The sequence below is a fragment of the Poromitra crassiceps genome (genome assembly GCF_964638095.1).
Source record: "Poromitra crassiceps genome assembly, chromosome: 17".
NCBI classification, from domain to species: domain Eukaryota; kingdom Metazoa; phylum Chordata; class Actinopteri; order Beryciformes; family Melamphaidae; genus Poromitra; species Poromitra crassiceps.
The window spans coordinates 29,742,334-29,765,209 of NC_139635.1; the positions used below are offsets into that span (position 1 = coordinate 29,742,334).

General features: G+C 43.0%; 1 protein-coding gene across 1 annotated transcript; it reads left to right on the forward strand.

Annotated features, from left to right (window-relative positions):
* Positions 1-276: 276 nt before the first annotated feature.
* dtna (dystrobrevin, alpha) lies at positions 277-22,876 on the forward strand (the record flags this gene model as incomplete). The annotated part of the gene is made up of 22 exons (XM_083653531.1): positions 277-343; positions 1,094-1,174; positions 1,616-1,829; positions 2,648-2,733; positions 3,253-3,407; positions 3,555-3,660; positions 5,168-5,334; positions 5,592-5,719; positions 9,068-9,151; positions 9,487-9,555; positions 12,123-12,218; positions 14,267-14,348; positions 14,680-14,774; positions 15,876-15,989; positions 16,425-16,521; positions 17,635-17,655; positions 18,592-18,751; positions 18,846-18,935; positions 19,449-19,506; positions 20,267-20,384; positions 20,545-20,583; positions 22,540-22,876. 21 exons carry the CDS (start codon positions 277-279, stop codon positions 20,560-20,562), a joined length of 2,106 nt encoding a protein of 701 aa, XP_083509657.1. The 3' UTR covers positions 20,563-20,583; positions 22,540-22,876.

Below are 22,876 nucleotides of genomic sequence, written 5' to 3' on the forward strand. Positions count from 1 at the left end.
TCGACTGACTGAATTGAGTCAAACGTCAAATGGACATCATGATGGCTCTACTATTGTTAACCTCGTGGTTGGTGTTGTGCTGTAGCATTCAGCACATTATTAGTTGCATCAAATGCTTCGTGGTGCCTCAGTATAGTGGTTCATTTGGACAGACTATAGCTGGAAACATTAGGCAGAGCGTATTCAGTGATGCTTTGCGATGCTTTAATTGAAACAGTTAGTGATAAAAGCAGGGCTTTATAGAGTCTCATGTTCTTTTCTCTCCTCCTGATCAGAATGATTGAAGAGCGCGGGCGGAGTGGAGACACCATGGCAGATAGAAGGCAGCTGTTTGTGGAGATGAGTAAGTGTTCAGGGGTTCCGGTGTGAGAGGACCACATCTCAGTGTGATGATCTATACTGTTGTGCTCATTGCCCCCATAAAAGTGCCAAATCCTTTTCTGTAGCTTCCATGTCAAGTGAATATCATGGAGATCAAGTGGCCACACCACTGACATCCTTCTAGATTCAACTGAAATACTGACCTGAGTAGACCGGCTTCCAGTATGACCGTCTCTCACTACTAGTGGACCCCTGGGAGTTAGACCCCCCTGGTCTTGAACTGATGATATAGGATTGGTGATGTCACCAGTGGTGTCACTCGAGCATTCAACGATGATGTCATCAGTGAGTGACAGATGATGTCATCATTGCTCGAGTGACATCACATCGTTAGGAGGCAATCATTAGGTAATTAGGGGGTCAATTATTCGGCCCTAATTACCCAATTAAAAAATCCGGCTCCGTTAGGTCACCCGCAGGGGTGCTCTTTACACTTCCTGAAAGATTCAGCCCGGTCGCACGTAAAAAAATTACGTGGCATAGTATGGCATAGCTGTGGCCGATCACAATTCTGCTCACACACACACACACGCGCGCGCGCACACACACACACACACACACACACACACACACACACACACACACACACTTTGCATTCTTATGATAGGATATGAACACAGTGTGAAGGCAGGCTTCTCCCTCCATGGTTCCACACTGTATCATCTCGTGTTGCCATTTCAAGTGTTATTAATAATTAGTCATCATTCCACAGGGGCTCAAGAGCTGGATTCCATAAGACTCTCGACATACAGAACAGCTTGCAAACTCCGATTTGTGCAGAAGAAATGCAATTGTGAGTATGATGCACTTGTTTTTGTACATTATGGTAGTGGGGCACCATTTGGTGGAAAAAAGCCATATTGCGATTCATTATTGTGGATAATATTGCTATTTGCGATTGCGATATAATAAACAAATGGTATCATGAGTCTACACTTGCTTCGTTATCAAAGAAAATGCACAGATTACTGATGATTTTGAAATGTGTACTTCTCCCTTAACTTAAATTAGAATAAAAATACAAAGAACTTTAAAAAAAGTACAATACTGTTTTCAATGCCAGTAAACACGGTTGAACTATTTAATAAAAAAACAACAACAGCATTTTGCCATTAACTAATTGCACAGGCTGGCATTGCGATTGCTATTAGATTAATTGTGCAGCACTACGTTGCGGTGCACAAAATCTTCCCCGTCAACATGTTTATATACGGCTTTCCTGTTTGCTTCCCAGTGCATTTGGTTGACATTTGGAATGTGATCGAGGCTTTCCGAGAGAACGGCCTCAACAACATGGACCTCAACACTGAGTTCACTGTGGCTCGCCTGGAAGCGATACTGTCAACCATCTTCTACCAGCTGAACAAGCGTATGCCCAACACCCACCAGATCAACGTGGAGCAGTCCATCAGCCTGCTGCTCAACTTCCTGCTGGCAGCCTATGACCCGTGAGTAACACGTCACGTGACAGCCGGCGACTAGCTGTGTACTTTCATCTGTGAGGCTTTGACGTGAGGCGTTGAAGTGTGAGAGGTGACTCCGCAGTGAAAACACAGTGGGTGTCCGGGTAGTGCAGCGGGAGATTCCCTGCCTACCAACACGGGGGTCGCAGGTTCGAGCCCCCGTATTGCCTCCGGCTTGGTCGGGTGTCCATACAGGCACAATTGGCCGTGTCTCTGCGGGTGAGAAGCCAGATTAAGGGTAGGCGATGTGTGCTGGTCGCTCCACTAGCGCCTCCTCTGGTTGGTTGCGCCGCCTGTTTGAGGGGGAGGGGAGCTGTGGGGAATAGCGTGATCCTACCATGCGCTACGTCCTGCGGGTGAAACTCGTCGCTGTCAGGTGAAAAGAAGCGGCTGGCGACTTCACATGTATCGGAGGAAGCATGTGCTAGTCTAAAACTCTCCCCAGATCGGCAGAGGGGGTGGAGCAACAACCAGGACAGCCTAGCAGCGAATTAATTAGCCAAGTACAATTGGGGAGGGAAAAAACTTGATTAAAAAAAAAAGAATGAAAACACAAACTATTTCCTTTAATAACGTCACAACATGCTTGTGCAGAGTGCATGTCTTCAGTGAATGTTAGAAAGCCAAGCTAAATGTTTTTAAATCACTGAAATTGAACTTTGCCTTTAAAGGTTGAACCATGCATGCCCGTTGGAAAAATAGTTGAGTGCATATTATTTTTGCAACCCCACAGATAGGGAGGGGCTGACAGCTGCTCCTGAAAAGAAAAGTACCATAACACAAAATGTATTTGCCCTTTTTAGGGAAGGCCATGGAAAGATATCCGTCTTTGTTGTGAAGATCGCCCTAGCAACCATCTGTGGAGGGAAGATTTTGGATAAATTAAGATGTAAGCAACACCACAAATCATTATTTCACATTAACTATGGAACCAAAATCACTCAACTCACCCAATCTTAGCTGTAATGAATCAGTTAATTGCCTTTGTATGTAGAGTTCCTACAGTTCTTAGTCTAAATGTTCTTCATTGGGATTTCTGATACCCACTCATTAGAGTCTGTACTTGTTGAGATCTCTGTCTGCTTAGGCTAGTGTTTGTAGAAAAATAGCCCTGTCCTAGGCTAGCTCTTCATGGCTGCGAGAAGTCATTAGTCTTTATCTGAAGCAAAGGTTTTATTACATAATCTACAAAATCCGTGGGAGCAGCAGCAGTGGCTCGTGAAGGAAAAAAGGAGGACCGTGCTGCTGGTGTATTGTAATAATTGATTTGAATAGCTACTTTACTTGGATTTGTTTTCACAAATAAGTGGGATGATTGTTTTGTGTGATGCTGCAATTAGTCAACTGTGGTGACAACTGACAATTAGTTTGATTAATTTGTAATGCCTCCCCTGCGTTGTGTACCAAGATATTTTTTCACAGATATCAGACTCTGCTGGAATAATGGTGTACTCGCAGTTTGACCAATTTCTGAGGGAAGTTCTCAAATTACCAATGGCTGTTTTCGAGGGACCGTCTTTTGGTTACACCGAACAAGCTGCAAGAACCTGCTTTTCACAGCAGGTGAGAGACCCCATGACCACACCTGAACATGTTTACGTCGTTTTGCCGTCGAAGTCGTGTGTGATTCTTGACTGTTACATATCTCACTTAGTCATTTTGTTCACGTGATGTTTGTTTGATGCACTCCTCTGTGCTTGATGTCAACAGAAGAAGGTCTCCCTCAACACATTCCTGGATACGTTGATGTCAGACCCACCCCCTCAGTGTCTGGTGTGGTTACCGCTCATGCACCGGCTTGCCAATGTGGAGAATGGTAGGTCACCGCAATATATTTCTACATGAGAAATAACACTGGGCAATATATCGATATTACCGGTATATCGATATCATGATATAAATAAGACGAGATATCAGCTTAGATTTTAGATATCGTGCACTAGCGCCTCCTCTGGTCGGTCGGGGGCACCTGTTCGGGGTGGAAGGGAGCTGGTGGGATTAGCTCCTCCCACGTGCTACGTCCTGCCGGTGAAGCCTCCGCTGTCAGGTGAAAAGAAGCAGCTGGCAACTGCGCATGTGTCGGAGGAAGCATGGTGCCAGTCTACGGCTCTCCCCAGATCAGCAGAGGGGGTGGAGCAGCGACCGGGGCAACAGGGGGAAATTGGCGAAGTACAATTGAGGAGAAATGGAGGAGGGTTGGGAAACAGGGGGGGGGGGTTTTTGGGGTATCGTAATATCATGATATCATGACATGTGTTGTCTTTTCCTTGTTTTAAAGGCTGAATTACAGTAAAGTCATGGCATTTTGTGAATTTACCAGACTGTTATTATATTATTATATATATTATTATTATGGTTATTACTGTATATTATTTTCCTTTACCCACTTAGTCATTATATCCACATTACTGGTAAGTATTTATCAAAAATCTCATTGTGTAAATATTTTTACACCAATATTTAAGCACCAATAGTCAGGGAAGGGAAGTCTTTGCATTTTATTTTTGATCAGTCTTGTTTTAATTAAGTGCTTGTGACATCTCACATGTGGCTTTGACTTAACTGAACTCTAAACCATTTTATAGAAAATACACAGTTATATATTGTGTATCGCCATTCAGCCTAAAAATACAGAGATATGATTTTTAGTCCATATCCCCCACCCCTATTAAATGAGAAAGCTACTGGGCTGGTAGGATGTGAATGTCAGCCTTGCATCATCATTATGAGTCACTACACAGTCACTCACTCCAGTATGCAAGCATATTACACACATATACAGGGGGGAGAAAGGCCCCCTACTGGTCAGGTGTGTTTGTGATACGATCATCACTAGCCACCTCCATGTAAGACACTTTCACCAGTGTTGCCAGATTTCCGCAAATTGGGCTGTTTTTGGTTCCATTGTGCGGGGGGGTAAATGGGCTTGGATGGGTTTACAGAGCGGCTTGCTTCCATAGACCTGCATTTGTTTGGGCGGTTTTTGAACAGTAGGCTGGAAACCATCAGCTGTATCTGGCAACACTGACTGTCACACACTGGTGATAAGCATACATCTTGCTTTATGCGTCTTCTCGAAGTCGAAAGAAAAGGCTGTCATCCAGGCTGTCACAATATCCCACCACAACTGCTCTTAATGAATGAGAATGAATCCTGAAGTCAAATTGCAATACGCAAAATCTCTGTTTGCGTTTACAATCAGTTGTGCGTGTGTGCGTGCGTGTTTGTGTGTGTGTGTGTGTGTGTGTGTGTGTGTGTGTGTATGTATACCCGTGTGTCTAGTACCAGGATGTGTGTTTGACCCCCTTCTCTCCTCCCTGCAGTCTTTCACCCGGTCGAGTGCGCCTACTGCCGTACTGAGAGTATGATGGGCTTCCGCTACCGCTGCCAGCAATGTCATAATTACCAGCTCTGTCAGGACTGCTTCTGGAGGGGGCATGCCAGCGGTTCCCATAGTAACCAGCACCAAATGAAGGAGTATACGTCATGGGTGAGAGGAGGAGGAGGAGGAGGAGGAGGAGAGGAGGGGCTGGCTAACAGGGGTTGGGGGGGTGGGTGTGTGTCTGCACTGGGCCAGTCATTGCGGCTATTTTCGCTCCGCTATGCCCACAACGTGGGGATAGGTTGCAGCGCAGCCTGTGACGGCATCAGTTTAGCAACAGGGAAATGATTCGAGGCGTTTTTGAATGATCAGTGTCCTCGTGCCCTCCCAAATCACACCTATTATATCTTCTGTGTTTCTCCCAGAAATCCCCTGCTAAGAAGTTATCCCATGCTCTCAGTAAGTCACTGAGCTGTGCATCCAGTAGAGAGCCGCTTCATCCCATCTTTCCAGAAATGCTGCCAGAGAAACCTCTCAACCTAGCCCACATTGTGTAAGTTCATAGCAACCTAGCCCACATTGTGTAAGTTCATAGCAACCTAGCCCATATTGTGTAAGTTCATAGCAACCTAGCCCACATTGTGTAAGTTCATAGCAACCTAGCCCACATTGTGTAAGTTCATAGCAACCTAGCCCACATTGTGTAAGTTCATAGCAACCTAGCCCACATTGTGTAAGTTCATATTCTTCAACCTAGCCCATATTGTGTAAGTTCATATCAACCTAGCCCACATTGTGTAAGTTCATATCAACCTAGCCCACATTGTGTAAGTTCATATTCTTCAACCTAGCCCATATTGTGTAAGTTCATATCAACCTAGCCCACATTGTGTAAGTTCATATCAACCTAGCCCACATTGTGTAAGTTCATATCAACCTAGCCCACATTGTGTAAGTTCATATCAACCTAGCCCACATTGTGTAAGTTCATATTCTTCAACCTAGCCCATATTGTGTAAGTTCATATTCTTCAACCTAGCCCACATTGTGTAAGTTCATATCAACCTAGCCCATATTGTGTAAGTTCATATCAACCTAGCCCACATTGTGTAAGTTCATATCAACCTAGCCCACATTGTGTAAGTTCATATCAACCTAGCCCACATTGTGTAAGTTCATATTCTTCAACCTAGCCCACATTGTGTAAGTTCATATCAACCTAGCCCACATTGTGTAAGTTCATAGCAACCTAGCCCACATTGTGTAAGTTCATAGCAACCTAGCCCACATTGTGTAAGTTCATATTCTTCAACCTAGCCCATATTGTGTAAGTTCATATCAACCTAGCCCACATTGTGTAAGTTCATATCAACCTAGCCCACATTGTGTAAGTTCATATCAACCTAGCCCACATTGTGTAAGTTCATATCAACCTAGCCCACATTGTGTAAGTTCATAGCAACCTAGCCCACATTGTGTAAGTTCATATCAACCTAGCCCACATTGTGTAAGTTCATATCAACCTAGCCCACATTGTGTAAGTTCATATCAACCTAGCCCACATTGTGTAAGTTCATATTCTTCAACCTAGCCCATATTGTGTAAGTTCATATCAACCTAGCCCACATTGTGTAAGTTCATATCAACCTAGCCCACATTGTGTAAGTTCATATTCTTCAACCTAGCCCATATTGTGTAAGTTCATATCAACCTAGCCCACATTGTGTAAGTTCATATCAACCTAGCCCACATTGTGTAAGTTCATATTCTTCAACCTAGCCCACATTGTGTAAGTTCATATCAACCTAGCCCATATTGTGTAAGTTCATATCAACCTAGCCCACATTGTGTAAGTTCATATCAACCTAGCCCACATTGTGTAAGTTCATATCAACCTAGCCCACATTGTGTAAGTTCATATTCTTCAACCTAGCCCATATTGTGTAAGTTCATATTCTTCAACCTAGCCCACATTGTGTAAGTTCATATCAACCTAGCCCACATTGTGTAAGTTCATATTCTTCAACCTAGCCCACATTGTGTAAGTTCATAGCAACCTAGCCCACATTGTGTAAGTTCATATCAACCTAGCCCATATTGTGTAAGTTCATATCAACCTAGCCCACATTGTGTAAGTTCATATCAACCTAGCCCATATTGTGTAAGTTCATAGCAACCTAGCCCATATTGTGTAAGTTCATATCAACCTAGCCCACATTGTGTAAGTTCATAGCAACCTAGCCCACATTGTGTAAGTTCATATCAACCTAGCCCACATTGTGTAAGTTCATATCAACCTAGCCCACATTGTGTAAGTTCATAGCAACCTAGCCCACATTGTGTAAGTTCATATCAACCTAGCCCACATTGTGTAAGTTCATATTCGTCTTCTTTTAATACTAAAACATCAGAATTAGGGAAGCACCGATTCGAACATTTTGGCCAATACCGCTAACCGGTATTAACATTGCGGTTATGGCCGATAACCGATATTTACTGATGTCGATATGATCTGTTTAAAAACAAGATTCTATGATAATCAAATGTTGTACTTACTGAAAAACACGTGTAATCACTGTGAATTTGATCAAGTAATGTCTTCCTTTCTTTCTTTCCAAAACAGTTGGAAAAGCCCACAAATCCTAGATTTACCACATTGTTTCCTCTCAATTTGAAAATTTAGGCCGATACCGATATTAACATTGCTGTTATTTTGCTCATCCGTCCGATGCCGATATAATTGATTAAAAAATGACGGATACCGATATGATTGTTGACATATCGTGCATCGATAATAAGAATCCAGTTCCACAATGTTGCAGTCACATCTCTCATCACATTTGCAGAGCTTCCAATTGTCATTTCAGACCTTCATTTTCAAACCTAATGAATTTGATTGGTTTTGTAATTGTCTTGTAGCTGCCTCCAAGTCTGAAGTGATTCCAATCAATCCTCTGGGGGGCAGCTGATCAATAATGCTTCATTGTAGCCTCGGGGATGACCATAATCCTTAATGCTACTGTTGCCTTTTGTTTTGTTTTGTTTTGTTTTGTTTTGTGATATGAATAACCAATTAAACGCTTACAGAATGAGATCATTTGCAGCACTCGGGTGCTTTCTGTTAAACAGCCAATCAGGGTATTGGCTCACAATGCCACCTCCGGTGCCAACATCAGCCCGCTGCTGTCGTTATCTCTGCTTATTCCATTCAAACTGTTCCTTTTTCCACCTTCATTGACGACATTCTTCTCATATGGAGTCACAGTATTGTATAACGCTTAAACAGCCCAAAATGAGTCTGATCTGTCAGTTTCATCGGACTGAGTGTCAGCTTCTTTTAATGTTAATATGATTGATTGATTGATTGATTGATTGATTGCTTGATTGATTGCTTGATTGATTTTAATGATTCAGCATGGCTCTTGTATTGTAAGGGTGATTGTAACAATGCTTTTGTTCTTTCTTTGCTGCCAAATAGAGACACGTGGTGAGTGCGCTTTGATTCTTGAACACACCTCAGCCACACCTGGCCTGCACCTTTCTTAGATTGGACTCTTCTGTGCTCATCGTGGTTTCTAATCAAGCCCCATCCTTCCTAGCTTACTGACAGTAACCACTGTTAGTGCCCAGGTCAACACTGTTGTTGCTGACTGATTCATTTATTGCATGTTACTTACTACGCTTTAGAACTAATCAAGTCCTTCTGTTGTGCTACATTTGATACATTTTGCCCATCTAACAAAAAGGTACCGTAATTCAGAGGTGCTACGGGTTGTGATGAGGAAGGAGGTAATCCACAAGAAAGACAGGAAGAAGGAAGACGATCCATTGGGATTTTCTTTCTCTCCGATATAAAAGACAAGTTGGCTTTAGAAAATAACAATGTCTGTGTCCTGTCCAGGCCGCCTAGACCGGTGAACATCACCAACGAATACGCACTGTCCCACTCCATGCCTACATCAGGGAACCCTTACTCCAGCAAAAAGTGAGTACAGCACCCGCAACAATGGATGTGCTGGATTTTACCAGACACTGTTAAGCATCCTTTCATTTTGCCATCATGTCCCCTTAAGGCACAATATCCTGTCGACTCCTGTGCACCAAGCTGTCTTTATGTTGTTGCCAAGTTATCTTCATTTAAGTGTGTGTGTGTGTGTGCGCGCGCGTGTGTCTGCGTTCACACATGTACTTGTGTGTGTGCGGATATGCGTGGATCATTGTCTTTGTTTTTGTTGTTGTCATTTTGTGTGTGTGTGTGTGTGTGTGTGTGTGTGTGTGTGTGTGGTTTCTTTTACCAAGCGTAAATAGCTCGCCATTCAGAAAGAATAATGATGTTGCGCAAAGAAAGCCCTTGACTAGGGCTGCCCCAGATCTGTTGAAAGGCAAAGGGTAAGTGAAACAGGTGTGCCTATAGGGATGGCTTTGTAGCCTAAACGCATGTGTGAACTAATCTAGATAGATAATCATCGCATAGAGCCTACACTGGAGTGCTTATTGCCACAAAGAAACTATTAGCTTACACGGTTTCTTAGGAGGGTTTACATTGTTGTACTCGAGGGGCTATTACAAAGACGCTAGATGAAGCATGCATCATAAAGATTATTGACCATTCGTTTGGAGTGTCTATTACAGTCCGTTCATAGACATAAGGAATACTAACTGCCGGGTTCTGCTTCGAATGTTACCCTCAATCTCCTGTATGTTTGAGTTGTAGCCGTTGAATAGGATACATTAAATTGTCAGGTGATTTGCATAAGGATGAACAGGTATGGGATTCATGTTGCTATTTATATTGTATTTTCCAAGCTAAAGGTGCACAATGTTGATTTAAGATCCTCCTTTTGGAGAAGCTGCACCTGCACTTGATTTGAATGAAAGGAACACTGAGGCCTTTCATAAGGCTGGACGTATAGAGAAACATACAGATGATGTGATGATTGACTGGCGTTTTATACGTTTTTCTCCTGCATGTCAGAGCATCTGACATCATGGTTCATGTTTGCACAGGCTTAGGAATCATATAGAGACACTGCATGAAATAGGCCACGCCCATCACGGGGGAAAGCTCTCCATTCACTTCCATACATCAGCGTCATTTTCCTTGAATTAAACATAGCTAAAAACTGTTGTGTGGTGGGCTGCGCAGACAACAAATGTAAAAAATCGCCAATTAAAGTTTTTTTGTACTCCCGAGCAAAACAAGGAAGCCATTGAGAATTGGTGAGAAGAAAAATGTGGATCTAGCTGTCAAGGAAGTACGTTGGAGTGTTCATCTTCCATATATATGATCTTTGTGTGCAACACGTGACAAAGGAGAACGCCAGGATTGGGGGGGGGCAGTTTTTGTTTTCCCACGAGTTGGGCGTGGTTTCTGAATGATGATGCGCTCCCAGTGTCTCTGTGGAGGGCTTTCAGGACAGGTGACATAATGCCCCCTGGAGGCCATATTGGAGGCGCTCAGCTCTTGGACAACAATGGCTGAGAGTAGCTGATTGCACTAAGCTTACGTCTCAACAGTATGAGATACGCAGTTCATTTGTTCATCATAAATTCAGTTCCGTTTCTGGCTGAGAAGGGATCATTTCACAGCACGCTAGAGCTATTGTGTGTTTAAATAATGTTAACATCACCAGCCTGTTAGCTAGCCAACCAGAGGATCTGGAGAGACAGGCATCACTGTCTTGTTGTTCTGATAGCTAACGTTGTGAGCTCAGTACATAGTAGTGGGATGTAAACATTCACATTACAGTAGCTTACTGGTTAGTTCTATCAAACCTAAATGCCAACTGTTTGTTTAGGCCAGGGGTGTCAAACTCATTTTAGTTCACCGGCCATATGAGACCCATTGTGGTCTCAAGTAGGCCAGACTAAGAAAATCAATAACAAAACCTCAAAATGTTCTGGTTTCTTTTAGTCTAAAGAATTAGGCCTCCATGTACATTTTAAGAACACTGTTTCACATAGGGTTATTTCAGCTACCACAGGCCTATTAAACCTACTGTCTGTAACTGTGCATTACAATTTACAGCAACTGTTCAATTCTCTATATTCAAGGTGATTGAAAATGGTTGACCTTAGTGATGAATACAGAAAACATGAATAGGCTATTTAACTTGCTTCTGAAACCTGCCTTAGCCTTCACAAGTGCATCCAATTGGATTAAAGAAATTCTCTGTGCAATTTTCACACTTTGCAAAGTGATCCTGTGGGTCGGATTGGACCCTCGGGAGGGCCGGCCAATCAGAACATGTTTGACATATGTTTGACACCCCTGGTTTAGGCTAACTGGCTACAACTTGTAGTGCTTTAGAGCTAAGTCTAAGCAGCTAGGACTAAAGCCAAGACAGTTCAAGCTAAATTTGGAAGCAAATCTTATCAGTATCAATGTCACTGAATGTCACTAGTAGATAGTCGTAGTGCATAATACAACTAACTTTTCTGGATATCTCTTGTCTTATTCTACGCCCAGTAGTTACATTTAGACATTATTTGTGCACAGCTAATTCTCCAATGGACCTCCATGATGGCATCAGCTGCGTGGTTGCTTGGAGATTTGTGATGCAACTGCAAAGCCCCTACAGTATTTATGTGAGAAATTACCTTTAGATTATATAGCTATTCATGAAGGAATACTGCACATGCTTGACTTTAAGGCTAAAGAATAAACTAATTTCAATAGCTTTAATCGTAGAGTACTGAGGGATTGATGCTTGTAGATCTGATGCATGTACCTTGTCAAGCCTTTACTTTTGGCAATGCTCTTTATCATGGTGGTGTAGCTCCTCATCTGTCCCAAACATAATATGGCCTTGTCTCTCTCTAGTGACCCATGAATGCCTGCTTTTCACTCTTTCTTCTCAAACCTGTTTTGTTCTACCTCTCTCTCTCTCTGTCTCTCAACATTGTCACCTGTGTTATGTAATGTCTTATTTGTGTGAAACCCTGCACTGTTCCAGGTTAAACTACAACCTTGTGGTTGCCGATAGACTCGCTGATGAACATGTTCTGATTGGCCTCTATGTGAATCTGCTACAAAACAAGCCCAAAACATGGTCAGTTGGTGTCCTGTGTTTGCCAACAGCAGTGGAAACGATGTGCTCTGCTGGCCTGCCGCTTAGCAATCCTCCCCTTTAACCTTACCCTCAACGCATTACAGTCCTAACGCTGCATGTTGACAGTTAGGTGGATGTATAGACCAGTGATTCCCAAAGTGTGGGCCGCGGCCCACTATTGGGCCGTGGAGGTACTGCAGGTGGGCCGCGAGTGGTCTGCCAACACACTCCCGATTTTCGCAGGCAATCAAATGGCTGTAGCAGGGTCATTTTTAAAGCTACAGTGGAGATCCTGTTATCAGAAGAAACTTGAAGACCTCCATTGGTACCAAGCATAATTATGCTAGCTTGGGGGCAAGGGGGCTAAATAACGCTCCAAACGTACGTTAAATTTACGAAAATTGGTTCAACGGGTACCCATGAGTCTCCCCTTTACAGATAAAGTAGCATTTTTCATTTTTCATTTTAGCATTAATAGCTTGTGGATTGATTTCTTCTGTTGTTGCTCATCAAATTCTGTCTCAACAACGTGTTATGCATGCAAATACTTCTGATGAGTAAGGGGGAGGAAATGTTGGCAATATGGCTTTTGGGTACTTTGCCTCCATTTTTGTATGTGGATAGATTATTAATTTCCCTTATGCCCAAGTTCACACACTCTCTTAATGAAATAAAAAAATATATAATATAAAAAAAAAAGACTTTCAGATTTCAAAGTGGGCCGCGGCATTCTTAAGTTTGGGAACCCCTGGTATACAGTAGACTGTTCAGTCTGAATTTATATTGACCTTTGACACACCTTGTAACAGGATATTGTTACCCACTAGCAAAACTACAACAGTGTGATTGATATCTGAAATGGAAATTACATGTAGATCTGTATCCTTAACAAGAGTACAATATGTTTTCATTAGATTGGATCCCAAAGTGAAACTACATTTCTCATATTTGAGTCTGGCCAAGGTGCAATTGTTTAAGACCCTGTGGGTTTACACAGTGGCATTACCACATTCAGCGAGGTCGTCACTGTCTTGCTGCTCATGCACTTTAGAAATGTGTCATGTAAAAAGGGTCTGGCTCACATATTTGTCACATTAGGATTGTAACTCCAAAAGCTTATGGTTGTCTTGGCATCATTGCTTGGTTAGGTGCTACCAAATAGTTTTAATATTAGCTGCTATTTGCTTAGTGAATATGCATCCTCAGTCATGAGGTACTTTCCCAAGCAAATTTCAATGTAATTATTTAATTATTATGTAAACTCTCACTTTTTTCTGTTTGTTTGTTTGTTTGTTTGTTTGTTTGTTTGTTTGCTTATTTAATTTTTCTAATATGGTAGAACTTCTTTTAAAGGTTCAATCATATTCTCTCTCCTTTGAAGCACAGTGTTATGTTGATGCTTACCTTCCTAACATACAAGTCCCATGAAAATGGTATCCCCTGTAGTGTGTGTGTGTGTGTGTGTGTGTGTGTGTGTGTGTGTGTGTGTGTGTGTGTGTGTGTGTGTGTGTGTGTGTGTGTGTTGCGGAAGTAGGGGGATATATCCTCTTGTTTGTTTGTTTTTAAATAGTGATTGTCACCTGTATTATGTTTCCTATCTATATTATTGGCAGCTCTGTGGAAATCCCCCCCACCTTCCCAGTTGTGATTCTGTCTGTGTTCCTGCACATTCAAAACACAACTATATTTTTGCTATATCAGCTCTTCTGGCTTTCAAATAGTTTAAAAAAGTGAATGCCTGATAACTTTTCTATAAATAACCCAACTCCATTCCTGCTTTTGTGCGTTCCATATAAATAGCTCAGCACGGTCACAGGGGGGACTCTGCTGCCAAAGTAAAACGTATGACACTTTTCTGTCGAATAGCTAACCTGAGTTGAGCAAAATCAACTTTCTCGGATCTCTGTACTTTCCCTGCACAGTGTGTGTGTGTGTGTGTGTGTGTGTGTGTGTGTGTGTGTGTGTGTGTGTGACTGGTTTAGTTCTTCCTAGGTGACTATTAATAACGTGGCGTGTTGTCACTCGCTCTCCATTTTCCTCTTCATCAGTTTGCTGGAGAGCAGTAACCACCAAGATGAAGAGCACAGTCTCATCGCCCGCTACGCTGCCAGGCTGGCTGCTGACGCTGCGGTGAGATATGTGACATTTATTGCACACAATATCGCGGCATCTTTCACCGGCGAGAATCTGTCTCGATCAGAAAATGGTTTAACATGCACCACTGCCGTAGCTCTCGGTTCCAGTCCTTTTTTTATTGCTGTGGTTAAACGGGATTTACAGGTAGAGATGATTCCTGACCAGGCCTGCATGCCGGTTTATGTTCTGATCCCATCTTGATGGATGGCAGGTGACTTGACTCGTACAGGAGATATATGCGAGATGAGATAAGGGGAGTGGGGGGTGACATCAGCCAGAGGTGCCTGGAGTTGACGTCATGTCTCCCGCTTGGTTTCACCCGCAGGCTCAGCAGCAGAGGGTCCCCACGGACCTCTGCTGCTCTCTGGACGCCAACAAGCAACAGAGGCAGCTCATCGCCGAGCTGGAGAGCAAAAACAGGTCAGGGATGAATGACTGCCTTGGTGGTGGTGCCTGTTCACTTGTGTTTGTCACTCGCCGACCTTCCTCAATTCCCAAATGTGAGATCTCTACCTCGACTCCTGCTCTGACCAAATAAACGCTGGACCGAAAAGTCACGTTTATTAGAGTGACATTATTAGCCCAATTATGGTATGGTATGGTGTTTATTCTTAACCCCCCGAGGGGAAACATGGTTTGCCACCAGAGCGAGTACAGATACACAAACAGGAAACAGTAACATACAGCACAATAACAATAACACAAGCAAAAAGAGAGCCTCACAATGCGGAGCTAGCAGTGTTCATTAAAGAATTTGACAGCAGCAGGAACAAAGGATCTTCTAAATGGCTCAGTAGAGCACCGAGGCATCAAAAGCCGATCACTAAACGAGCTTCGCAGAGCATCAAATACATTATACAAAGGATGGCCTTCAAAAGAAAGAATAGAGTTCAGTTTTCTCCTTGTTCTCTTGGCTATAGTGACATTTTCTTACTACATTTTAGAGGAGGGAACCACCTGTAAATCTGAAATATTGGCCAATGAATATATGGTCATTTAAAAAATGTATCGTGTTTTGGAGTAAAACCCATCTTAAGATATACAGGACATTATGACTTACTCCTGGGGCGTCTGGGTATTGTAGAGGTAAAATCAATCTCGCCTACCACCGCAGAGGCCCGGGTTCAATTCCCGGCAGCGGTACTTCTGCTGTCAGGTGAAAAGAAGCGGCTGGCGACTGCACATGTATCGGAGGAAGCGTGTGCTAGTCTACGGCTCTCCCCAGATCGGCAGAGGGGGTGGAGCAGAGCAGAGGGAATTTGGAAAGTACCATTGGAGAGAAAATGGGTGGAAAATCAGGGGGGGAAAAGAGACTTATTCCTGTGTGTTAAATCAATGAAAGTGATTTGTGCACTTGTGCTTAACCCATTGATACCTGATGCAGCATTTGTGTGTGTATCCCTTTAAGACGCGGTCTTAAAGGGATACGCACACAAATTAGGGATATACACGCAAATGCTGCATCAGGTATCAATGGGTTATTAATTATTATTAATTAATGTGTGCTGGTGCCTGTCACAGAGAGATCCTGCAGGAGATCCAGCGGCTGCGGCTGCAGCATGAGCAGGCCTCCCAGCCTCCACCTGACCGGGGCCAGCAGAACCCCACGCTGCTGGCTGAGCTACGCCTCCTCAGGTAACTTTAGCTTCACACATACAGTTTACCACACACATGCACTGTTGCCACATTGAGCGGTTTTCCGCCGATTGGGCTGTTTTGGGTTCCATTAAGTGGGGAAAAAATGGGCTTGGGCAGGTTTCCAGAACCGCTTGTCTACAGAGACCTGCATTTGTTTGGGCGGTTTTGTGTGCGTTTTGACGGTTTTTGAACAGTCTTTGGGCTGGAAACCATTCGCTGTATCTGGCAACACTGCAGACATTTTTGCTTAGGCTGCAACTGAACCTGAACTGCCCGCCTTTTTCACCCAAGCTAAATGAACAGCATATGTGGAGACATTAGAGAGTGCAGATGCTCAGTCAGGATACATTGTTTCTTTTCTCTTTCCTTTGCCATCGACATCACATTATGGTGTGTGTATCATCATGCTGTACAACTTGTTCCTTCTGTCAGGCAACGCAAAGATGAGCTTGAACAAAGAATGTCTACTCTGCAGGAGAGTCGCAGGGAACTCATGGTGCAGCTGGAGCAACTTATGATGCTTCTCAAGGTATGGGAGACCTGCTTTTCAACTGCACTGATTTGGTTTAGCTCCATTTTTGTTTGTATTTTGTTTTCTTCTGCTCCGTACCAAACCTCTTTGGTGGGACCCAGAAAGACTAGCTGTTGCAATTGCAACAGCTGGCGTTGGGGATACTAATAAAATTTAACGTAAACAGTAGTCAAATACTGAATACAATTAAGATTCCCTCGCCATCAATTAAAAACACATTATGTGTTTTCTGTAGGGAACTACAAGCTGGGGGTAATTTAGGTTCTGAGAACCCGGTTAGCTCCTGGGCCCATTCCAGGAGCAGTTTGTGTAGATGTTGCAGTTTAACAATAGCTCTTTACATATTTCTATCATATAGCACATGGACATGTGTATTTTCCCCCCAATGGAGTGGGTGGTACAGTAAGCAAGCAATAAGGCCAGATGATTCATTTCCATTGTATTTCCATCTTTCTATCTATGGGAGCAGTCACCCAGCTGTGGGCCGTCACTGCAGCCAATGTAAAGCAAACACTGCAAATTCCAGATGGAGAGACATGTGAGCAAAAATAGATAACAGCATATGTCCAGTAGAGGGCGTACGATACATCTTGAACAGTCCGGCTCTGTTGAAGCAGAGAGGGGGTGGGTTGCTGGTAAATCGCCCTCTCTCTCGCGTAATGTCTTGTAATTGCTTGTGACGTAGGCTATTGATTAGCTGTGTTAAGGCATCTCCTGCTGTTAGTCCAGAGTCCAGACAGATGACTTGGAAGCAGACGTTTGAGTTTGGGATTAGGCTCCAGCACACTATACAAGGCATGTGTCTACCCCCCTCTAAAAGGGCTAACCTTTGGGGCCAGAATATCTTCAGTAGTCAATAAGGCTGCTCAAAGCATGCATGAACTGCTTACTGTACCGACTGGCTTAAGTGGTGAGGAGGATATCAATCTCATTAGCCTAAAAGGATCAATGTTAATCCATTCAACTTGCATGAGCAAGCCACATGCTTGTCTGGAGGAAATACCAATTGGATTTTTTATTTTTTTTTATTTTAGAAATACCAATTTCTGTTTGCTGTTTCATGAGCTGTAAAATAATCATTGGTAAGAACTTGATTTTTCTTTTCGACAGGAGGAGGAACGGAAACAGGCTGTAAGTCTGCAAAGTGTGGGGCAAAATAAATCAATTCAATTCAAACATAACCATGTAGACTCAGATCCAAACTCATTGCACGTTTATTTGGAACTGGTGGTTTGGCCTGTGGTGGTTATTTGATCGGCTCTCAGAGAGGTAAACACTCTGCTGATTTAACAGCATGTTGAATATTTGAAAAATATTGACATAATAGTAAAGGCAGCCTAATGACCTGAAATACAGTGCATTTTGACACGAGTGTAATGTTTGTTACTTACCTAATTGTGGTGCATTTTTATTAGGGGGAACAAGCTTCTTTACAGACTATTTGTAGACATAAGCATTCTGTCTGTAGTTTGTCTGCTGTTGATGATTGACATAATGAATGATGCATAGTTGTTTTATTGCTCATGGAGAGTTTTCTGCCCAACGCAGTGACACAAAATGTCAGCCACCGGGTGCCCAGGTAGTGCAGCGGTAGATTCCCTGCCTACCAACACGAGGGTCGCATGTTCGTGCCCCCGTGTTACCTCCTGCTTGGTCGGGCGTTCATACAATTGGCCGTGTCTGCGGGTGGGAAGCCGGATTAAGGGTATGTGTCCTCCTGGTCGCTGCACTAGTGCCTCCTCTGGTTGGTCGGGGCGCCTGTTCTGGGGGGAGGGGAACTGGGGGGACTAGCCTGATCCTCCCACGTACTACGTACTGCCGGTGAAACTCCTCACTGTCACGTGAAGAGAAGCGGCTGGCGACTGCACATGTATTGGAGGAAGCATGTGGTCGTCTACAACTCTCCTCAGATCGGCAGAGGGGGTGGAGCAACGACCGGGATAGCAGGGGGGGAATTGGCCAAGTACAATTGGGGAGAAAACTGCAGAAAAAAAATTAATAAAAAAAAACAATGACACCTGCTGACAGTAAAACCGCCGCCCCTCTTCTTGTCTGTGTGTGTTGCAGACTCAGGGTCCCGGCTCTCCGCGGTCCTCTCCCAGCCACACGGTCAGCAGGCCCATCCCCACACCCATCCACTCAGACTCTGGAGGCACCACCCCCACTCACACCCCTCAGGACTCGCTCATGGGCGTGGGAGGGGACGTACAGGAGGCCTTCGCTCAAGGTAACACAGCCAAACACACATGCACACATGCAATTACGACTGGAAACCGCTACGCAATGGTGACTGAAAACGGCATCTCTTCGCTGTTCCAAAGGCCCAAGGAGAAATTTGAGGAATGACCTACTCATCGCTGCTGATTCCATCACCAACACAATGTCATCACTGGTTAAGGAACTGAATTCAGGTGAGATAATTAATTAGAAAAATGTATTGCTTATATTTGCAATATAACAGTTGTGCAGTGCACAACAGTTGTTTTAAAAGACCCCACTAAAATAATGTTTTAACATGTATATAAAATACTCTTTGATAAATAATGTGTGTCCGATATGGTTTTTCAACAAAAAAAGGGAAATGATCTTTAAAATCCTTACAATTACTTCCCCTCCTTCTCCCTCCTTAAAAATTCCAGAATCTATAAATATGCAAATTTTGTTGATTTTTAAAGTTGAACTGCTGAATACTGGACAGGGATTGGCTCCAAGTATTTGTGATGTCACAAATAATGCTTGGAGGAAATGGTCTTTTCAGAGAAACTTTCCACTTTCAGCAGCTGAATGTGAAAACAGCCTTCTAGTTTTAGTGTCAAACTCTGCGCAGACGTCACTCTGCACGGTGAAGCTCAAGCATTCAACTGAAGGAACAAGAAAAACACATTTTTGAGTTTTAAATATGTCCATCTATTTGTATTCCTCAGAGGGGGGAAGTGAGACAGAGAGCCTTGTGGATTCAGACTTCTTCAGCACTAAACCAAGGTACTTATCAGAGATATAAAGGTATGCTATTCACCAGTACACAGGATCTGATGTTAACTGTCCCTTGTACTATTTTGAGAGAGCAGGTTGGATGTAAGAGGAAAATGTGTGTGAGTGTAGGAGTGTTATTGGGATTATAAAGTGGGCCCCTCCCATCACAGAGGACCCATTTAGAACACCTTCAGAAGGCTCCTCATCAGTCACGTCTGCCATCCCATCGCCTCCATATTCAAAACTCTTTCTAATCAAGTTCATCCACATTGTCCCTGCTTATTTTGAGAAGATTATTCAGCCATTGCTGCATCCCCCTGGCAATTCAATTGCTCAGCTATCACCTTCCTCTTTTTCTAGCTTTCTAACCCATACACTCTAGTCTATGCTATTGTATGTGTATGGCAGATGCTGTCAGGTTCTCAAACGTTTTCACGTCAAGGAGAAATTAGACCACCGACCCCCCCCCATCTAATACGATTTTTGCTTTTAGATGTTTTACTCCAGAAAGCGAATGAAATCCATGACCAAAATAGTCATGTTATTTATAAATATATAATAAATTATTCCCGGACTCCACTTGGAGAACCACTGCATTCATCTCCTGCATTCTCATAAAACATGGATTGGTTGTCAGGAGAGGTTAGAGGGTTTAAAAGGTTGGAGCATAGTTAGGACATGACCCATTTGGCAGTTCTGTAGTCAGTCAGTCACGATAGAGTACCTCCCGATGATTTGCCTTGTTTGGAGCTGCCTGTATCTGTGATAGGAGGAGCAGCGCTGCAGAGGAGGAGAGCTATGAGGACGACTTGGAACAGCAGCTGGAGGACGAGCTCAAGATGGAGGAGCTAATGAAGCACAGGCAGGAGCCAGAGAAAGCCTGTCTGGTGAGTTCTAGTTTAAAGGATTGAGATGAAGGTTGTAAATTGCGTGTTTTGTATTACAAACCGTGCTCTCTCTCTCTTCTCTCTCTCTCTCTCTCTCTCTCTCTCTCTCAGTGCTAATTCTCAATGTTTCTGTTTTGGTGATGTTCATACTGTGGTACAGGTGACATTGCAGCAGTGACTGTGCTAGTCCGGACTCCTGGTAGGTAACCACTCTATCAGTCATTGACAGTCTGACAGGACATCTACAGTACACACCCCCCATATCCAGAAAGCTTAAAAGACTTTATTTTTTTAATATTTCCCAACATTTCCACAAAAACGCATACGTAACTAGACTTAAAATGGAATAGGACCAAATCCTCCTACTACTTACTGATCTATTTCAAGTTTCATTCAACTTATTTTGAAAGTTGCTTTGAATGCGTATAATGCCACAATATTACACATCCATATTTAAGACACTGACGGTATTACAGAATGAAATGACCCTCAGCTGTGGGCTGAGCATAATGGTTCAGTGTGTATTGAATGTAGTACTGAAATGGTCATATTCTCCATACGTTTTAAAATGGTAAAAGTACTAAAGTTCATGCAGCGTGGTTAGAATGCAGTGCAGCATGGTTAGAATGCAGTGCTGTATGGCTCGAATGCAGTGCAGCATTTTGACATTGTGAAGAGCGATTTTTCTGAAATGTGTGTTAAAATGAGCTAATGACACATCGGGCAGGCTACATTAAACTGAGATCACTGATGCTTTTAAAGCAACTGACAGTAGCAGGCTGGTAGCAGGGCACTGCCAAGGTGGCCTTAGGGATCTCAGGGCATCACGGCCAGAGGGAAGGGCAAAGGAGGCCATGGCCTCCATGTGTAATTCCCACCCTGGTTAGAAGAATGCAGTGCCGTATGGTTAGAATGCAGTGCGATATGCTTAGAATGCAGTGCGATATGCTTAGAATGCAGTGCCGTATAGTTAGAATGCAGTAGATACAGCTTTGTATGCTGTAATAACATTGTTCACACAGCCAATAAGTTTGGCTTCAGTTTACCAACAGATGCAACAACAACAACAGAGGAAATCCAAGTGTGAAATTACTGAGCTACGAACCCTGATCACATTGCCGTAGAATAATCTATACAATTTAAGACAGAAGAACTGATGTGGATCAGCACTCGTATGCACGCTGGACCTGAACACAAATCACAATTAATTTAAAGATCTTTTCACTGACCTTGTCAGGACAAATCGAAACCGGTCCCTATTACAGAAATAGTGGACTATGTAGTGTGTTCGGCATTTTTTACTAGTGTCCAAATCCTCAACTGTTCATTTGATTCACTACATAGTCCCCTATAAAATACCCACAATGCATTGCAATTTCTAGTGAACAGGGAATGTACCCTACATATTCTCCTATACCACAATGCAATGCAGTCGTGTTTACCAAAGGAGAAGAAGAGTGAGGTAGTGTCCAAAACTTGTTTGATCGTTCCCCATATAGTTCACGTAAGGGATAATGTATTGTGAGCCGGTGATTACTGGCGAAATAATGACCGACAGGTGAATGATTGAGCCCGACGCGCAGCGGAGGGCTTAATCATTCACCTGAAGGTCATTATTTCCAGTAATCACCGGCTCACTATACATTATCCCGCTTAGAACATGGCCTACAACTAAATAATTTCAGTAATCTGACAAAAATAATTATTCAAATAGATTTTTTAATAGCGTTTTCAACGACAAAGCGGTTTCATTCGTAATTGGCACACAAGACACCACAGCTGCAACTGGTTGGCCTAATTAGTAGTGTCTGCAGACAAAATGCTCTTATCAACTGATTAATCCAGGTGTGGCAGAGCAGCGGTCGGTTGTCGAGAAATAATGACCGGTGAATCTTGTTGATTGACCAATCAGAATCGAGTATTCAAGAGAGCCGTGTTCTAATATATGATAAACACTGCATGGGGAATAGTGAGTGAGTGAATGAGTGAACATTCCAAAAACTGCATTAGTGTTGTTAGAGAATGCAGTTGAAAGTGGAGAAAAAGTTGATTGTCACCGAAAATGAACAAGTCTTAAGTAGCTTTGGGCAATGTTTTGAGCACCTCCAGCGTATACTTACGCCATGCAGTTAGTAACGGACCATTTTCTTAACAGGTGAACAATATGAAAAGCAACAATAGTAGAAGACACTGGAAGAGACGACACTGGGCCAATGACAGGGAGAAGATATGAAGAATCAAAGATGAAGAACTTGCTAAATCCAACCATAGAATACATTTATGTAAAGATCTATTTTTTAAACCAACCACATATTTAAGATAAATACTGTGAGCTGATATGGAGAGATTAATAACGGAGCTGTCTGTTATACCACAGGTGCCATACAAATCAGATGATACAAATTATTTCTTGACTTTTATCCTTTTTATATGAGTTGTCTACCAATTGTACAAGTATAATGTAAGTAGTACAGTACAAACTGTTTCTTTGG